Here is a 17,503-nt window from a genome sequence, read left to right as displayed (position 1 = left end):
CATTATATAAATGTGTATATACTACATATTTATGTATCAGCATTTTATGGCTTAGTGAACTGGTCTTGGAGGATATTTATTTCTTTTTACTATGGGCACATGCTTGTATGGCAAACCCCCTCTATCTTTCCTTAGTAATAGACTATTTTTACCGAAAGCCTTCGCTATAGTGGGATTTGAATTTGTATTTCCATTCATATCGAATTCTATCGGTTCTCTTGGCGGTCTTTTATTCAAGTCCGGGTTGAAATGATTGAAATTTTTTCTATAGATTAACGGGGTCCTCGTTTCACAATGTATTGGACCACCTTTAGTCTCGGATATATCCATGTAGTCATCACTGTTTGTGTTCTTCAGGAATTTCAAGTCAAGAGGTTTTAGTTTGATTGACATATCCTCGAACAATATAACTTCCTTTGGTTCCCCTTCTTTGAACGGTTTTAGAATTTTTTTCAATTGAGTAGGAGAAACTTTTAACCCTTGGTTCGGTAGGTCGTCACCGTAAACTTTTATTAGCTGGGAATCATCCAAAAATTTGATGTTACTTATGCGTGTCTTTTTTGGTTTACCGTTTCTCAAAATTGATTGTATGTTAGAGTCTCGCACGGATTTTTTGGTTTTCTTCTTTAAGGGCTCTTCTGAAGAAGCAGGAGTCGCTATTGTTGTGGTTGACGATGCTGACGTCGACGATGATGCAATATTAGAAGCTGTCATGGGCACTTCGGGGTCGACTTTAAAATCCACATCTAATGGTCGTTTAATCCCGAGCTTGGCAGTATCTGCGTCATCTTTATTCAGGTATTTAGAAAATGATAGTTTCTTCTTGGAAGAAGCAGTTGAGGATTCTGTAGAGGGCTTAACCTCATTTTTATTGAATAACCCCGATTTCAATTTCTTCATCGAAGAAGTAGATGCAGAAGGCAATGACAAAGAATTATTGTCATCGTTATTGAGCAGAGGAGAAGGCTTTAGTTTAGTTTTCGTCTTAACTTTAGACTTATCCTTTTCTTTTTCTTTTTCTGAATCTTTCGTCTTTGCTTTCGAACTAGTTAATTTCTTTTTGAGGTTGACCTTTGTACCAGTGCTATTCGAACCCTTTTGGAAGCCCAATGTATCTAATAATTTCATATAAGATCGTACATTTTCAGCGACAGAAGTATCCAAGACGCATAAATTAATGACCGCATCTACCAGACCATCCATTTTAGACAAACGGTTATGACTGTTTTTATTTAGAATTAAATTATCAATGTAATTTTTCCTTTCCTCGGGAGAAAACTTGGGCAATTGATTGACGAAAAAGTCCAGCGAGACATCGTTAGCGATGGGTGGTGTAGAATGGTGTTGTTTGTCATGTTTTAGCTTAATTAACTGGTTCAAATAATCTAGATACATTGATTTTAAGCCGGAATACAGTTGTACATCTGCTGCAGTCACGTTCTTGTCCTTCCGTTCTATGTGCAAGTTATCATTAGTAAACTGGTTCAAAGCCGCTTGCAAAGAATCGATGTACTTGTCAATTCTTGCCAGTTGAATGGAAGATAATTTGCAATCTTTATTAAAATCTACCATATCCAAACGAATTTGCTGGATAGTGGAAGCTTGCAAGGCATGAGAAATATTTACTAATTGAGGAACAGGAGCTGACATTGTTCGATTCTTCCAGAGTGTCTTTACTTAACGTATCGGTTTTTTTTTTCGTTTCTTGGTCTTTTCGATTTTCTTTTGCCTTTGCTTGTAGGTTATTGAGCTTTGACCTCACTTACTCACACGATGTCTTGATAAAAGTATATATAATGTATATAATAGACTTGCCAAAAGAAATCTTTGGTGTGCCGACGTGATACAGAGCAGTAGAGTACAATACAGTACAAAAGAGTTATGCTTGTTTTGTTCTGCGTGTAACGTTACATGCTTGTTAACAAGTACCTCAATCGAATATCATCGATTTTTTATACCGCCTTGAGAAAAACTGACGAAAAATGCTGGCACCGGCGTATCGTGTATTGTGATATAGAGTAATTTATCATCAATAACTTATATATGAATTTCGTAAGCAGTTGTGATATTAGCAAGCAGACTGGAGTAATAGTATGACATTACTTATTTCGATAAAGCAAATTAACAACCCAAAATACCATTACTTTTGGAATGTTTCAATCATCATCTGCTCCGGTATCCGTCTGTAGTGACATTAAGGAAGAATAAAATTTTCCTATAAAAGGAAGGAAGTATTGATGGTCACTATAATATTGTAGAGTGGCAAAAGAGCACTAGAGTTGGACGTTAGGCTGGTAAATGTTGACTTCCATATTGATAAAGGGTCGCACACCTCTTCTTGTAAGCAGAAATTTAGCAGTACTGCTCACGAATTGCAAACGTATTAATCGGGCAGTTTCAACAAGGTTATATAATGATGGGAACAGAGATCAAAAGAATTTTGGTAGGTATCAGAGGAACGACAACAATAATAGGTCCAGAAACTCCCGCTTCAATTCGCGCCCAAGAACTAGGTCTAGGGAAGACGAGGATGAAGTACATTTCGATAAAACCACTTTTTCTAAGTTAATTCACGTGCCAAAAGAAGAAAATACTAAAGAAGTAACGCTGGATTCTTTACTGGAAGAAGGTGTTCTTGATAAAGAAATACACAAAGCTATTACTAGGATGGAGTTCCCCGGTTTAACTCCTGTACAGCAAAAGACTATAAAACCAATCTTGTCCAGTGAAGACCACGATGTTATCGCAAGAGCTAAAACCGGTACAGGTAAGACATTTGCATTCTTGATTCCAATTTTCCAGCATTTGATAAATACGAAGTTCGATTCTCAGTATATGGTAAAGGCTGTCATTGTTGCACCAACAAGAGATTTGGCCTTGCAAATCGAAGCCGAGGTGAAAAAAATCCACGATATGAATTATGGCTTGAAAAAGTACACTTGCGTCTCTTTAGTTGGTGGTACTGATTTCAGAGCAGCTATGAATAAAATGAATAAGTTGAGACCAAACATTGTAATCGCCACTCCAGGAAGATTGATTGATGTCTTAGAAAAGTACTCGAATAAGTTTTTCAGGTTTGTGGATTATAAAGTATTAGATGAAGCTGATAGATTGCTAGAAATTGGTTTTAGAGATGATTTGGAAACTATTTCTGGTATATTAAATGAAAAGAACTCCAAATCAGCCGATAACATCAAGACTTTGTTGTTCTCTGCCACTCTGGATGACAAAGTGCAAAAATTGGCAAACAATATCATGAATAAAAAGGAATGTCTCTTTTTGGACACAGTAGACAAGAATGAACCTGAAGCTCATGAAAGAATTGATCAATCCGTTGTAATTTCTGAAAAATTTGCCAATAGTATATTTGCTGCTGTGGAGCATATAAAAAAACAAATAAAGGAAAGAGACTCTAATTACAAAGCCATTATTTTTGCACCAACTGTCAAATTCACGTCCTTTTTGTGTAATATTTTACAAAATGAGTTCAAGAAGGATCTACCAATTCTGGAATTTCATGGTAAAATTACTCAAAATAGAAGAACGAGTTTAGTTAAGAGATTTAAGAAAGATGAATCTGGTATTTTGGTTTGCACAGATGTGGGTGCCCGTGGTATGGATTTTCCAAATGTCCACGAAGTTTTGCAAATTGGTGTTCCATCCGAGTTGGCTAATTATATCCATAGAATTGGTAGAACTGCCAGAAGTGGGAAGGAAGGCTCCTCCGTGCTATTCATTTGTAAGGATGAATTACCGTTTGTCAGAGAATTGGAAGATGCCAAAAACATAATCATTGCCAAACAAGAAAAATACGAGCCAAGTGAAGAAATAAAATCTGAAGTTTTGGGAGCGGTAACCGATGAACCAGAAGACATATCTGATGTTGTGATAAGTTTAATCTCATCCTACAGATCTTGTATCAAAGAATACAGGTTTTCTGAAAGGCATATACTGCCTGAAATTGCTTCTACTTATGGTGTATTGTTAAACGATCCCCAATTAAAGATCCCTGTATCTAGAAGATTTTTAGATAAATTAGGCTTGAGCCGTAGTCCAATTGGTAAGACAATGTTCGAAATTAGAGATTATAGCGGTAATAGAGATGCAAATGAGAGTTCCCATGATTACAATGGTGCAGATTCAGAAACTTCTTTCAGAGGCAACAAGAGTTATAATAATAGGAACAAAAGAAGAGATTACGATGATGAACCATTTAGACGCAGCAATAACAACAGGCGCTCATTCTCTCGTAACAATGATAAAAACAATTACTCTAGTAGAAATGACAACAGATATTAGAAAGTTAAAACAGGAGGAACAAGAGATGTGGGTTTGTATTCTAAATAGCGATTCTTCCACAAAGACACCTATATTTTAGACACTCTCTTAGTTTTTCAATACTTTCACGTGTAAATACCTAGTATATAAATATCAAATAGAAATTTTTTTCTTCTTCTCCTCTTCTCTGATTAACAATGATTATACGGGGATCCTGGTATCGTTCATTCATTCATTCGCCAATGTTGCACACAATCGGTTCTTCCTCTTCTCACTTCCGCTTTCTCTTCTCGCAAAGAGAGAATCAGCTCTAAAACGGTGAGAATAAATGGAAAGAATGACTTCCTTTCAAATATTTCCAGCCAAACGATCGTGGGTTTAGCAACCGGTACAAATTATGCACGTTTATAAGAACAACTGTACTCATTAATAATAAAATTATCCTTTAGGACAGTTCAGGACTAAAGGACTTTGACAATCTCAAATTTTTGATTAAAAATCTTGATGAAATTAGCACTTTGTGGAATAAAATATAAATAAAAGCCATTTGATAGTAAACTACCAATAATAAATGACATATTATTTTTTTTAAATATAAATAAAATAATGCTTTACAGTACACTGAATGTTAATTTTGCTGTGACCAGGAGGGGAATTATGTCTGGTACGAATTCTGCTACGGCAATCAGCTCATCTTACAACCTCAGTATCCTCTGTACGGTAAAGTAGCTTCAAAATAAGAATGCTGATGAGAGAGGGGCAAGAAACTGAGACTACAAGACCCAAAATAACAACACCGTCGCTCAATTCCTGCAAGAGTACCAGCTTTAGCACTCTGACAGCTAGCGATATATTGATTATGTATGTCAAGAGACGAGCCGATTGAGGGTGCAAGGTATTTGCAAAAAAATAGCGAATCAATAGATGAGCGCACAGTGTTAAAGTACTATAACGCTGTGTTTCAACGTAAAAGTTCATCAAGTTGTCATTAGACTTGAACCGGAAGAACGAGTCAACTACAATGTCAGCTTTCGCTAATCCATTCACATCGGGTGTAAAGCCTAATCTTTCTAATACAAGTGGCGTCAATCCTTTTACTACTAATGGTACTAATAACAATAGCATGGGAAGTAGTGCATTTGGAAGACCTAGTTTTGGAGCAACAAACACAATGACGGGAGGCACCACTACTTCTGCATTTGGAATGCCCCAATTTGGTAGCAATACAAGCAATACTGGCGATGCGTCAATTAGCGCTTTTGGCAACACCAATAATGCGGCCAAACCACCGGCATTTGGACCACCTGCATTTGGTCCTAGCGCTCCTGTCAATAATAATACGCCATCTACTTCATCTGCATTTGGAGCACCATCATTTGGGTCAGCAGGTTTTGGTACTACAGCGGCGGCAGGTAATCCTTTTGGTAAAACTCCTAGTTCAATGGGCTCTGCATTTGGTCAAGCAGGATTTGGAGCGAACAAGACTTCCACCTCTTCCAATTCTGTGAATAATAGTAATAACACCCCTTTTGGCGCTACCTCAAACAAGTCCTTGACGACAAACTCTCCTTTTGGTTCACTACAACAAAACACATCACAAAATGCACCTTCTACATCGTCAGCATTTGGCAAACCTACTTTCGGCACAACTGGTAATACCCAGTCACCATTTGGTGCTATTCAAAATACAAGTACAAACAGCGGAACAGGAACATCCCCATTTGGCTCATTTGGCGCTAATAGCAATAACAAATCACCTTTTGGTAATCTACAGAGCGGAGCCGCCGCTGGTTCTTCACCGTTCGGTTTTACAACCTCCAAAGTTAATAACAACAATAACAATGAGAGAAGTCCATTTGGAACAACGAATAATCAATTCTCGGCTAATCAATCACCTTTTACTGGAGGTGTTGGAGGTACCTTCAGTTCTGCGCCTAACTTCAACACAAATACAAATGGCAATTTTCAATCTTCTTTTGGCAATAAAGGGTTTTCATTTGGAATTGCACCACAGAAAGATGCCAGCAAGGTATCGCAAAGTAGTTCCCCGTTCGGGCAAACAGCGCCAAACACAGATCCAAACATAAGTTTGAAGAATAGTGGTAATGCAACCTCTTTCGGGTTTGGACAGCAACCAGTGAATGTTAATACAGCAGCTGGAAAGATTAGATTCGTTCAAGGGTTATCTTCTGAAAAAGACGGTATTCTAGAGTTGGCTGATCTCGCAGAAGAAACACTGAAAATATTCAAAGCAAACAAGTTTGAACTAGGCCTTGTCCCTGATATACCCCCACCACCTGCATTAGTTGCATAGGCAAGCCACAACAAAAGCCTGGTAAATGTTAATTCTAACAATATACATATATAAATATATATATATCTAATAATAATGCATTGATAATATCTTCATTCTTATGCGAAAGGACAAAGAACTTCTATAATAATGAAGTAACTTGCTGACAATCTCCCAGAACAATTAAATCTACAAACTTCAAAGAATCCAACACATTTTTAGGTGGCATACTCGTGTTTAGGTATAACACGATCCCCCTGTTTGCATGAACTTTGGCCGCAAACTGCCTGCAAATATTTTTCACCCCAGGAATCTTTAAACTTGTTCCAACAATAATCAAACAATCAAGTCTTTTCTTCAAATCGTTATTAGCAATTTCTCCGATAAAATCACCTTCAGGGTGGATCTCATTGTATAAAATTACTCTCGGACGCAACTTGCCCACACCAGTCGACCTTAAGCCTGCAATTTTTCTAACTGTTTCATATTCTTCACATTGTGGACATGACGGTATGATTTCAGTCCGAGAATCAAATCTTTCGTCGCATTTGAATATTTCAGGGTCAAAAGGTTTGATATTTAGACATTTATTACATTCCATGTGTTTTATGCTTCCGTGTAACTGTACTGTACTCGGTATTGGCTTCGCCAAAGGGACGTTAGTTGACAAATGAGGTAACTGTGTATCTAAACCGTCAATATTCTGTGTGTACAGTCTCAATAGCTTGCCATCCCTAGCAAACCCGTTGAGCATTTCATGGAATTTTGTCGGTTGACAATTCTTGGATAACCTGAACAATGACACCATTAATTGATTAAATTTTAGACTCATCGATTCGTCACCATATACCCGATTATAGTCAAATAAATCTTTTCCAGAGCCGCCGTTCACCGTTGAGAAAATCCCTTCACTGGATCTAAAATCTGGTATACCAGCGGCAACAGACACACCTGCCCCACTAACTACAACCATTCTCTTACTATACTTCAGTGCATACCTAATGAAACCGGCATCGCGGTCCATATGATGGCGTTGGGACTTGGACAGGTGCGTAGAATCTACGTATGCATCCAGATCAAACACTGAGTTTAATGCGGGCCTATATGTTAGCCTAGGTTTCCTGTTACTGACACTTCTTTTCAATTGGGGTAGCAATCTTCTAGGTTTCAAACCCTCATTGCAACGGTTTCCTGTTTGAGGCTTTTTCTCCACCGTACTTGGTGGAGTGATCGGTAACACAACCTTCTGCTTCATCTTATGGCTCTGCATAATGGTTTTGGTAATTTTATAAATACAGTGCTTACTCTGAAGTACGTAATTCTCAACCTTTTCCACATCCGTGCTTGCTAAATATGCTAAAATGTCACTAAAGTTGCTGTTTTCCCCTTTTAGGAAACGTAATTGCTTTCTTGCTCACGTGATCTGCGGGTAATGAGTTTATCTTTTTAAAATTTTTCAATTTTGGTCAGGGAAGGAATATGGCAAAACAAAAGACACATCGTGGTTATGAATGAAGAGATGGACATATTTAGAACGCATATTAAAGCTTATTACCGTCTGAGCCTACATATTTTGAGAAATACAGTAATTGAGTAGATATGGTTGCTATCAGTGAAATCAAGGAGAATGCTGGCGTAAACAGCAGTAATTCTGGTGCAGTTACGAGAACTGCGGCACACACACATATTAAAGGTTTAGGTCTGGATGAAAGCGGTGTGGCCAAGAGAGTCGAAGGAGGGTTTGTTGGGCAAATAGAAGCTCGTGAAGCATGCGGTGTAATCGTAGATTTAATTAAGGCCAAAAAAATGTCAGGTAGAGCTATCCTATTAGCTGGTGGTCCCTCTACAGGTAAGACAGCATTAGCTCTTGCCATTTCACAAGAGTTAGGCCCAAAAGTCCCTTTCTGTCCTCTTGTTGGCAGTGAATTATATTCTGTGGAGGTTAAGAAAACTGAAACCCTAATGGAAAATTTTAGAAGAGCAATTGGTTTAAGAATTAAAGAGACTAAGGAAGTTTATGAAGGTGAAGTGACAGAATTAACGCCCGAAGATGCAGAGAATCCTTTGGGTGGATATGGTAAAACTATCTCGCATGTCATCGTCGGGCTCAAGTCCGCCAAGGGTACCAAGACACTAAGGTTAGACCCAACGATATATGAAAGCATTCAAAGGGAAAAGGTTAGCATTGGTGATGTCATCTATATAGAGGCCAACACCGGCGCAGTTAAAAGGGTTGGTAGATCTGATGCATACGCTACTGAGTTTGATTTGGAAACTGAGGAATACGTGCCATTGCCAAAAGGTGAAGTGCACAAGAAGAAAGAAATTGTACAAGACGTTACACTACACGATTTGGATGTTGCAAATGCAAGACCACAAGGTGGTCAAGATGTCATATCGATGATGGGCCAGTTGCTCAAGCCTAAGAAGACTGAAATTACCGAGAAATTAAGACAAGAAGTGAACAAAGTTGTCGCTAAATACATCGACCAAGGTGTCGCAGAATTGATTCCAGGTGTTTTGTTCATTGATGAAGTTAATATGCTAGACATTGAAATTTTCACGTATTTGAACAAAGCACTTGAATCTAATATCGCTCCCGTTGTTGTATTGGCTTCTAATAGAGGCATGACTACAGTGCGTGGTACTGAAGATGTGATATCACCACACGGTGTGCCACCTGATTTGATCGATAGGTTGTTAATTGTTCGTACCTTACCGTATGACAAGGATGAGATCCGCACAATTATAGAGAGAAGAGCTACCGTGGAAAGGTTGCAAATAGAAAGTAGCGCATTAGACCTCTTAGCTACGATGGGTACGGAAACTTCGTTGCGTTACGCCTTACAATTATTGGCACCATGTGGTATCCTCGCACAAACAGGCAATCGTAAGGAGATTGTTGTTAATGACGTTAACGAAGCTAAGTTGCTGTTCTTGGATGCCAAGAGGTCAACGAAGATTTTAGAAACTTCGACGAATTATTTGTAACAGTGGAGAAAGTCTAAAGCACATTCAATAAATAAATAAATAAATATAACATAGATCATTAAATCAAAAACAGTATATCAAAATGGGTCACTTATTTTGAGCATAATTCCTTTTTTCACCTTTTACTTACTACACAGGTTTATTTCTTGCAGATATATATATATATATATATATATATATATATATATATATTAGTGTATCGTCATTGGGGCTAGATGCCAATTATGCATCGCTGTTGCTGTTATTACTTGCACCAAGGCGAGAAATCTCATTCAAGAATTCAGCTGGTGTGGTAATGGCTGTGCTACCGTACATGACTTTTTTAGGATTATGCAATTGAGAATGTGCCCATTCTTGGAGGTTTTGATATTCTAGGTAGTTACCACCACCAACTACAAACACCAGTGACTTATTATAAGATTGCCTTTTTGGTTTCCTAGTATGGGAACCCCTTGTAATTTTAGGGTCAATGTATAGGTAACTGTCAGTAGTCTCCAAATTTTTTTGGGAGCTGTTTAAAGGGTCCATTATCGCATCAACAACATTTGTTATCGGAATGGTTTTTTTTTCAGGTAGTAATTTCTTAATACCTGATATTAAGCTTCCTACACCTCCTTGTAATTTGCCTTCGGTTAAACCATAAATACCGGATAGTGTCAAGTTGCTTGGTTTGAAAGTGGAATCGGAGCCGTCTTCCAAAGATTTATTTTGTAACGACATATTTGATAGTTGCATGAACTCCCTTAGTTTATAAACATATTTCAAAGCGTTGATGTCGTAATCGTGTTCCTTAAAATAGTTCTCCACAGTCTGGACAAAATCCTTTGGTAAGCCGGTAGCTGATGTCAGATAAAGAACAATGAAAGATCTCAATTTGTCTTCAAGATTATTTGTCTTACCATCTTTGAGAATATCCAAAAATCTAGCTCTTGTTTTGGTGCTACCGGGGTCTTGTTCAACCTCAAAGAAAGTATCAAGACTTTTACTTTCCAATTGTGACAATAATGCAGCAAAAATATTCATATGTGTATCAATTGTGTTTTTCTTCGCTGTCAATTCTGGCAGTTTCTTTACAACTTCCTGAATCTGAACTGTATCGTTATTTGAGTTTGGATCTAAATCTGTTATATCGGTGACACCGGTTTTCCTAGTGATTTCTGCAGCTTCCTCCTTGTATTTATTCAATGCTGCTTCAACGTTTTCTGCGGCTTCTGGGAATGGCAAATGAGAGTTTTCCATCCAAAAGAAATCGTTCGGCTCTATATCATATTTCTTGGTTGCTAATGGCTTTGAGGTAGTAGTGTCAGTTCCATTTTCTTTATTTTCCAGGGGAATAGTGACGGTATTTCTTGATAGTTTGAAAATATCAAACACCATGCACTGATAAATCCACGAATGTGAGAACATCGAGGCAAAATCGATGTTTCTATCTAGAATGATCAACACTCCTCTTTCCAAAGAGTCATTTCCCTGCAGGGTGGAAGTGGACGAAGAATTGGTATTGATGACAAAGTCGCGCAATTTTGTGCCTAGTTTCTCAGCAATAATTTCAGCAGGCCCACCCTTCGCAGCTCTTATGATTGGAATGGAATTGGTGGTTAACACGGTGTTGAATAAGCCGTCCGCGATGTTGGCGCATAAGCCGGTAATTTCCTCCTCTGAAGTTTTTGGGTCATTTAATGTCAAGTACGCATTTGAGATTTCCAGTGAGAACAACTCCGGTTCAGTGACAATAAAGTCCAAGTATTGATCGTAAACTTGCTTGATTTTGTCAGATTTACCCGTGACGGAAACTTGTTGAGCCAAATCTTCCAAAAGGTTTCTGGGCAGAGATGATGTAAAATTGATATAGAACTCAGAGTACTTGTCGCTTTTCAGGTCATTGACTATAATGTCAATGTTTTCCTTTGTGGGAGAAACGAAATATATGGCGGGAACATCTGGCAAGGGTGACCTATCTTGTTTGATCAGGGAATGGACGGTGATACCAGCCTTCAGCAGGTCGTTGACTCTAAGAACAGAAGATATGGTAGCAGTACTCTTGATGTCCAGTATTAACACCTTCCAGATGATCTCCTGCTGGTTGAAGATATCGTCTGTGATGGTGGTGATATTGTCGTTGTTGTTTGAGTTCTTATTTAGAAAAAGCATTTTCAAAATGGCAGAGATTTGCATATCTCTTAGACTGATGTCCTTGCGGGACGAAATTTCCTCCACAGCCATGATGTTCCTGTTTTTGGTCAAGATTACTTGGTAGATAGTAATAACTATTATAAGTTGTCATTTCCGGTTATTAAAGGCTTAGAACGGTGCTTCTTTTTTTTGTTTTTTTTTGTCGTTTCTGCATTTACTGTGTTCAACGCGAAAACAGAAACGGCGTGTTCTTTCGCAAATTGGTATGATATTTTATATAGTAATTGTATACATACAAAATATGATGATGATAGTGACTGGAAAAAATATGTTACATAGAATTTTTTTGATTTGCTATTACTATTAGTATTCTTGTTCTTGTTATTATTATTGTTATTATTTATTACTGTGGTGCTTCTTTCAAAGTGGACCTACCAGCCCTTAACAATTCATCGCATAATAACAGGTTGCTGGCAATACCGGTAGCACCTGTAATAGCGTTTCTTAGCACACGGTAGGAGTCCCAAATACCTTCGATGGTAGGATCGCAAGAGTCACCTATGTTTAAGTCTACACCAACATATCTTGTCTCATCAGAGTCCTGGGCGTCATCCAACTCGTCCTCCACCATTGCGAGGACGTCCAATGGGTCGAATCCGGAGTTTTTCACCAAAGTCTTTGGAATTACCAGCAATGCTTCTGCAAACGCTTCAATACCCGTCTTTGTTTTACCCTTGGCGCCCAGCTTGTTCATATTGGCAGATTTTAGGTACCTCGACAGAGCGATGTAGAATGCACCGGCGCCTGGGATGATGTTTTTGTCCTTAAGAACATTTGCCACTGCTCTCAAACCATCTCTCACAGCATCCTTTGTTTGAGCAAGAGCATAATGTGTGGAACCCTTGATTAAGATGGTGCAAGACTTAGGATCAGTGTTCTCTGTAACGTATGTGAATTTCTCCTCGCCTATGGTCTTTTGATAGACCAAACCAGAGAACCCAAGAATCTGAGGTGACAAGTCTTCCACAGAGTTCTGAGCTTCACCGCCAGTAACCAATTGCAATCTCTCCATGTTACGTCTCTTGGCCCTTCTCAAAGCCAAGATGTTGTGCTTGGCAAGCACATCCAAGGACATGGGGTCAATACCCTTTTGGTTGATAATAACGAAACCCTTTTCAGGATCCATGCCGCAAACTTCGTTTTTCAAGTCAATGATCTTCCTCAACTTCGTATCCACAAATTTCCTCTCACTAGCGGCTAGCTTGTCTCTCTGGTCCGCGGAACTGTAAAAGAACCCAGAGTTAACCTCAGTCTTCTCGTATTCCAAGGATACGTTCAGGATCAGAACGTACGCGTTTTTCACTCGCGTGGGCATGTCAGGATGCCTGCCACCGTGGTCTAATACCAGACCTTTAACAAAAGTGGTATCCTTGGGAGACAAATGCTGCATTTGCATGATCTCAACCATGTGCAAATCCAAATTGTCTGCCTGCGCATCATGCACGCTTAACACCGCATCGGTGACAATGGGAGTCAAGACCTCAGTCAAGTCCGCGTCCACCTTAGTTAACAACGAGGACCGGGCCACTTGCAAGAGAAACTCTCTATCATTGGGCAAGTTCGTCTTGCTGATCTTAAATTCGTCCAAAAACTTCATGGACTCCTTCCTTGCAATCTCAAACCCATCCGTGATGATCCGAGGATGCACGCCCTCTTGAATGAAACGGTGCGCCTGTCTAAGCAATTCACCTACGAGACACACAACGGTCGTGGTACCATCGCCCGTGATTTCGTCCTGGGCGGCAGCTGCCCTAGCAATCAGTACCGCCGTAGGCGACTGGATCTGCATCTCCGTTAGCAACACTTTACCATCTTTAGTCAGCTTAATGTTGCCAGCACCATCTACAAGCATCTTTAGCGTACCCTTAGGGCCCAGGTTAGTCTCTAGTACGGATTGCAAGCCCTCAGCAGATGTGACGTTTACCTTCAAAGCTGCATCTCTTCTCAAGGACTCAGCCTTTGGATTCAGCAATTGCAATGACATGCTTCTATTTTACTTGTATTATGATCTTCTTCTCGCTGCTTTCACTGCCCTTACCTTTTCCACTCCACTGCACATGTACATTGTTGTACACACATACTTCTTGTCTTTCATTTCCTACTAAAACGCCAACCACTACACATTACACAGCGAAAAATTTGCCACCAAAGCTTAACTTCCGTGAACAGTGATCCACGGCCCATATCTATCTCCCGCAGGACCCACACCCCTCCCTCCATCGAAACCATCGTGAAAACCAACGTAATTCCCAGGGCCCCCAAAAAAAGAAAACCCACTAGAATGGGAAACGATAATCACAACAGGGGAAATTAGTTAAAGAAGGATATACGTACGGTACACGAAATGGAGAAGCAATGGCGTTAACCTATTTGCAAACGACTGAGTCACAGAGGTCAAGTCCAATCAAGTCCAGTCACGTTAAAGTGGTTACCTTGAACTGAGGTGTTGTAGACGCGGTGTGCGGACTGCGGGGCGTGGGTGTGTGCGCCGTTGCCATGCTTACCGTTCTCGTTGCGCTCGTTGCTCGTAGCTCTTTTCTCTTTTCTCTTCCCTCGTCTGTTCTCGCCTCGTAGCTCTTTCATTATTAAGTTAATCGCGTTGTTGAACAAGAAAGTGTGATAGTTGTTGAACCCACCCCTCGTCCCGTTCTTCCTTTCTACTGAACTTCTTTGCTATTGTTCTTTTAATTTTTTGGTTTGTAGCTGATTACACGTTTCAAACCCAATCTTGGCAGCGGATCTTCATCACTCAGGTTTTTCCTACCCGTTTTTTCTTTCTTTTTTCTTCTTTTCTTTTTCTATTTAAGAACGAAGTTAACGAACTGAAGTACACATACACGCTCTCCCTCGCAGCCCGGAACTCGCAATCAACCATTATTACAAACCACGTCCTAAATTTTGGGAAGCCTATTCTACGATGGATACTGTCGGTACGGACACAGCAGCCGCGAGCGTCAATAAACGTCGCTTTGCCCAGTCCACTTCACCAAAGGTTAGTGTGAAGTCACAGGACTCGCTGTTTCTCATCACTTACTCCAATATGCAGCAGCCGCTGGTACAATCGTCTTTGGCGGATCGGTACCCTTCGCTGATGAAGCTTAACATCCTACTTTACATTGATATTCCTACTATCGACTATTACAACGATGAGATGACTCACAACAAGCTTTCCAGACTGAATAAGCGGTTTAAGCTGCACCGGCTGAGAAGCTCGATCGCGCAAAGTTTCTCCAACACATCTACTGCGGAAGATAACGATAAGTTCTGGGAGGACTTGAAAAACTTGATCAGCTCCCGCAGCACGCCCGATAACAAGTTCGATCTAAACGTACTGGTGTCGTCTTCGGGGTCTCTACGTTACGTAGAAACCATAAGGTTTCTGGTCGAAAAGTTGTTTAATTCTTTCAAAGGTCTGTATGTTCAGAAAAAACTAAACCTAAGTTTTCAGATCAATGTTTCCCCTACTTCCTTTAAATGGTTTTCTACTTTCCTGAATGCAGAACTGCTTAATTTGAAGATCATTAATTGGCAGAATATTGGCTCCTTTACCAAGACGATTCAGAATTCCAAGTCGCTCCCGTTCAAAGAGTACTATACCAAGCTGAACGAAAAATTCACCAGCTTAAACCACAGCAATGTTAGCATGCAAGACCAAACTGTCCTAGACTCCATAGTCATTGTCACGAATAACACAGGGGTAAAAGCACTGCTGACTTTGTTATCGGACCACCCTCTCACCAGTCTTATCTCCCAGGAGTCAATAAAAGCCTTACACGAATATTCCGATGCTATCAACGAAGATAAGAGAGACGACCAGACCAATACAAGTTTGAAGAGAAACTCTTCGTCATTGCTGAGTTTCCAAAACTCAGTTTTAACTTCCAATAAAGACAAGTCCGTCAGAATTAGATCGTTGTCCATTAACAGAAAATCCAATAGGGCTCATATGTTCAAAACCAACGAGTCCATCACAACTATCCCATCAACATCAATCAACAATCTTATCGGCCAAGAATCCAATCTACGTAAGCAGCCTTCGGCGACTGCATTGCATTTACAATCGCATCTGCATCCACATTCCCGTTCACAATCCTATTCCAGCTCTAATATGTCCAGATCGCCTTCTCCCTTCCCCTACGGAAAAACACCATCAAACGACGAACTAGTGTATGACGAGTTGAACAACCAAATCAACGAAGTGCAAGACCGTGCTAAAAATGAGGAAATCGCCTTGTACAACAATAACAATTACGACGATTTTACAGAAGAACGAGAGGAACAGGAACAGGACAGAACGTCATACGCAGATGATTATGACTTTAATTATGATGATGACGAAGATGGAAATGAAAACGACTACGACGATGACGACGACGATGATGAAAGTGATGATGAAGGTTTAAGCTTTTATGCTCCAAGCATTTTGTCTCGCTCGGGTTCAAGCACGGACATGTTATCCTCGGGAATCGATTCTATGGCCAAAAATTCAAAGAAAACAAGAGGTAGGTTTAGGTCCTTGAGTTTAATGGATCCTGCTTTGCAAAAGCCATTCAACCAGAAATTCACAAACAGCCAACAACCCGACTCTGCTGGGGCAGGTTCACCTAAACGATCAAACTCTTCAAACCATTTTACGAACGTTTACGTGCACGATGGCGATTTCGACGGAGTAGATGCTATCAACAACAAGAAGAACTTGTCATCTGCAACACTTATTAAAAGAAAATCTTTGATGAACAGAAACCTGACTCCTTCTATTAGTAATGGGTTGATACCTCCGGAGTTTATATCCCGAATATCCACACCTTCTACAAGCGCAAGTAGTTCAAACTCTTCATTGAATGACATGTCTACGGTATCAAATGCATTTTCCAAATTATTAAATGATACAAGTAAGAAACAGAAATTTTTGAATTCACCAATTCCACAGCATACACAACAAGCATCTCCACTACTAATGAGAAACAATTCAAACAACAACTTATTGTTCGAGAAGAATTTGATCAACAAGTCATTTGAAGAGCTAAGAAGACAACCATCGGTTAACCTTTTCAGCACTTTGATGAATGGTAATATGGAAAAGAATGGTTTGGCACTAAACTTCAAGTCCAGGACACCTACGGATACGTTGATGGCTAATAGCATGAAAGATAGTAACAATGCTAGTCATAGGTTACTAAACCTCGAGGAAGAAGACCAAATCATGTCTGGGTCTGCCACCAAAGAACGTGAGGATGATAATGATTCGACCAATAGTACAATCGTACCGAATCACCCAGAAAATGATAACTATAATGATAATGATAACGACAACAACACAGGTATAAATTCCAATAACTTAAATCTAAATCTCTATGATGAAAGTGATGGTTCAAGCTTTACTGATGTAACAACTGAAGGAGTAAAATACCCAAACTCGAATTCTACAGTCACTAAACCCGTTTATAAAAAAGCAGTCACCCTGGATCTCTACGGCGAGGACGATATGGATAACATGGGAGGATGGGTATTAGGAGGTAATGCTCGATAAAATAATCACCAAGAACAAACTCAAGTTAAGCACGGAGCAAAGGAAAAGCCAAAATTACATACATACTTGATTATAAATAGATTAGTAAAACATATATTCTAAATTAACACAGCACTTCAAGCGATATTGGTTTACGCAGTATTACGTAAATCTTTAAATTTCAGGGCTTTGCCCGTAAGGGGCCCGTTTATTTATTTGAAAAAGTAATGAGCTTTCCG

At 39.5% G+C, this 17,503-nt stretch overlaps 8 protein-coding genes across 8 annotated transcripts; 4 read left to right on the top strand and 4 right to left on the bottom strand.

Annotated features, from left to right (window-relative positions):
- Positions 1-51: 51 nt before the first annotated feature.
- Positions 52-1,650, bottom strand: REF2 (RNA-processing protein REF2; the record flags this gene model as incomplete). The annotated part of the gene is made up of 1 exon (XM_033909542.1): positions 52-1,650. The coding sequence occupies one exon, from the start codon at positions 1,648-1,650 to the stop codon at positions 52-54; it is 1,599 nt and encodes a 532-aa protein (XP_033765433.1).
- A 648-nt stretch (positions 1,651-2,298) lies between these two features.
- MSS116 (ATP-dependent RNA helicase) lies at positions 2,299-4,299 on the top strand (the record flags this gene model as incomplete). The annotated part of the gene is made up of 1 exon (XM_033909541.1): positions 2,299-4,299. One exon carries the CDS (start codon positions 2,299-2,301, stop codon positions 4,297-4,299), a length of 2,001 nt encoding a protein of 666 aa, XP_033765432.1.
- A 1,000-nt stretch (positions 4,300-5,299) lies between these two features.
- Positions 5,300-6,592, top strand: NUP42 (FG-nucleoporin NUP42; the record flags this gene model as incomplete). Its single annotated transcript, XM_033909540.1, has 1 exon — positions 5,300-6,592. The coding sequence occupies one exon, from the start codon at positions 5,300-5,302 to the stop codon at positions 6,590-6,592; it is 1,293 nt and encodes a 430-aa protein (XP_033765431.1).
- Positions 6,593-6,713: 121 nt separating this feature from the next.
- HST4 (NAD-dependent histone deacetylase HST4) lies at positions 6,714-7,841 on the bottom strand (the record flags this gene model as incomplete). Its single annotated transcript, XM_033909539.1, has 1 exon — positions 6,714-7,841. The coding sequence occupies one exon, from the start codon at positions 7,839-7,841 to the stop codon at positions 6,714-6,716; it is 1,128 nt and encodes a 375-aa protein (XP_033765430.1).
- A 329-nt stretch (positions 7,842-8,170) lies between these two features.
- RVB1 (RuvB family ATP-dependent DNA helicase pontin) lies at positions 8,171-9,562 on the top strand (the record flags this gene model as incomplete). The annotated part of the gene is made up of 1 exon (XM_033909538.1): positions 8,171-9,562. The coding sequence occupies one exon, from the start codon at positions 8,171-8,173 to the stop codon at positions 9,560-9,562; it is 1,392 nt and encodes a 463-aa protein (XP_033765429.1).
- A 222-nt stretch (positions 9,563-9,784) lies between these two features.
- On the bottom strand, positions 9,785-11,785 carry SLY1 (syntaxin-binding protein; the record flags this gene model as incomplete). Its single annotated transcript, XM_033909537.1, has 1 exon — positions 9,785-11,785. The coding sequence occupies one exon, from the start codon at positions 11,783-11,785 to the stop codon at positions 9,785-9,787; it is 2,001 nt and encodes a 666-aa protein (XP_033765428.1).
- Positions 11,786-12,098: 313 nt separating this feature from the next.
- On the bottom strand, positions 12,099-13,739 carry CCT6 (chaperonin-containing T-complex subunit CCT6; the record flags this gene model as incomplete). Its single annotated transcript, XM_033909536.1, has 1 exon — positions 12,099-13,739. One exon carries the CDS (start codon positions 13,737-13,739, stop codon positions 12,099-12,101), a length of 1,641 nt encoding a protein of 546 aa, XP_033765427.1.
- A 933-nt stretch (positions 13,740-14,672) lies between these two features.
- Positions 14,673-17,285, top strand: SND1 (Snd1p; the record flags this gene model as incomplete). The annotated part of the gene is made up of 1 exon (XM_033909535.1): positions 14,673-17,285. One exon carries the CDS (start codon positions 14,673-14,675, stop codon positions 17,283-17,285), a length of 2,613 nt encoding a protein of 870 aa, XP_033765426.1.
- Between the last annotated feature and the right edge of the window lie 218 nt (positions 17,286-17,503).

Source organism: Saccharomyces paradoxus, chromosome IV (genome assembly GCF_002079055.1).
Source record: "Saccharomyces paradoxus chromosome IV, complete sequence".
NCBI classification, from domain to species: Eukaryota; Fungi; Ascomycota; class Saccharomycetes; order Saccharomycetales; family Saccharomycetaceae; genus Saccharomyces; species Saccharomyces paradoxus.
The sequence above is the reverse complement of the archived record's forward strand: the minus strand, read 5'-3'. Positions and strand labels throughout refer to the sequence as shown.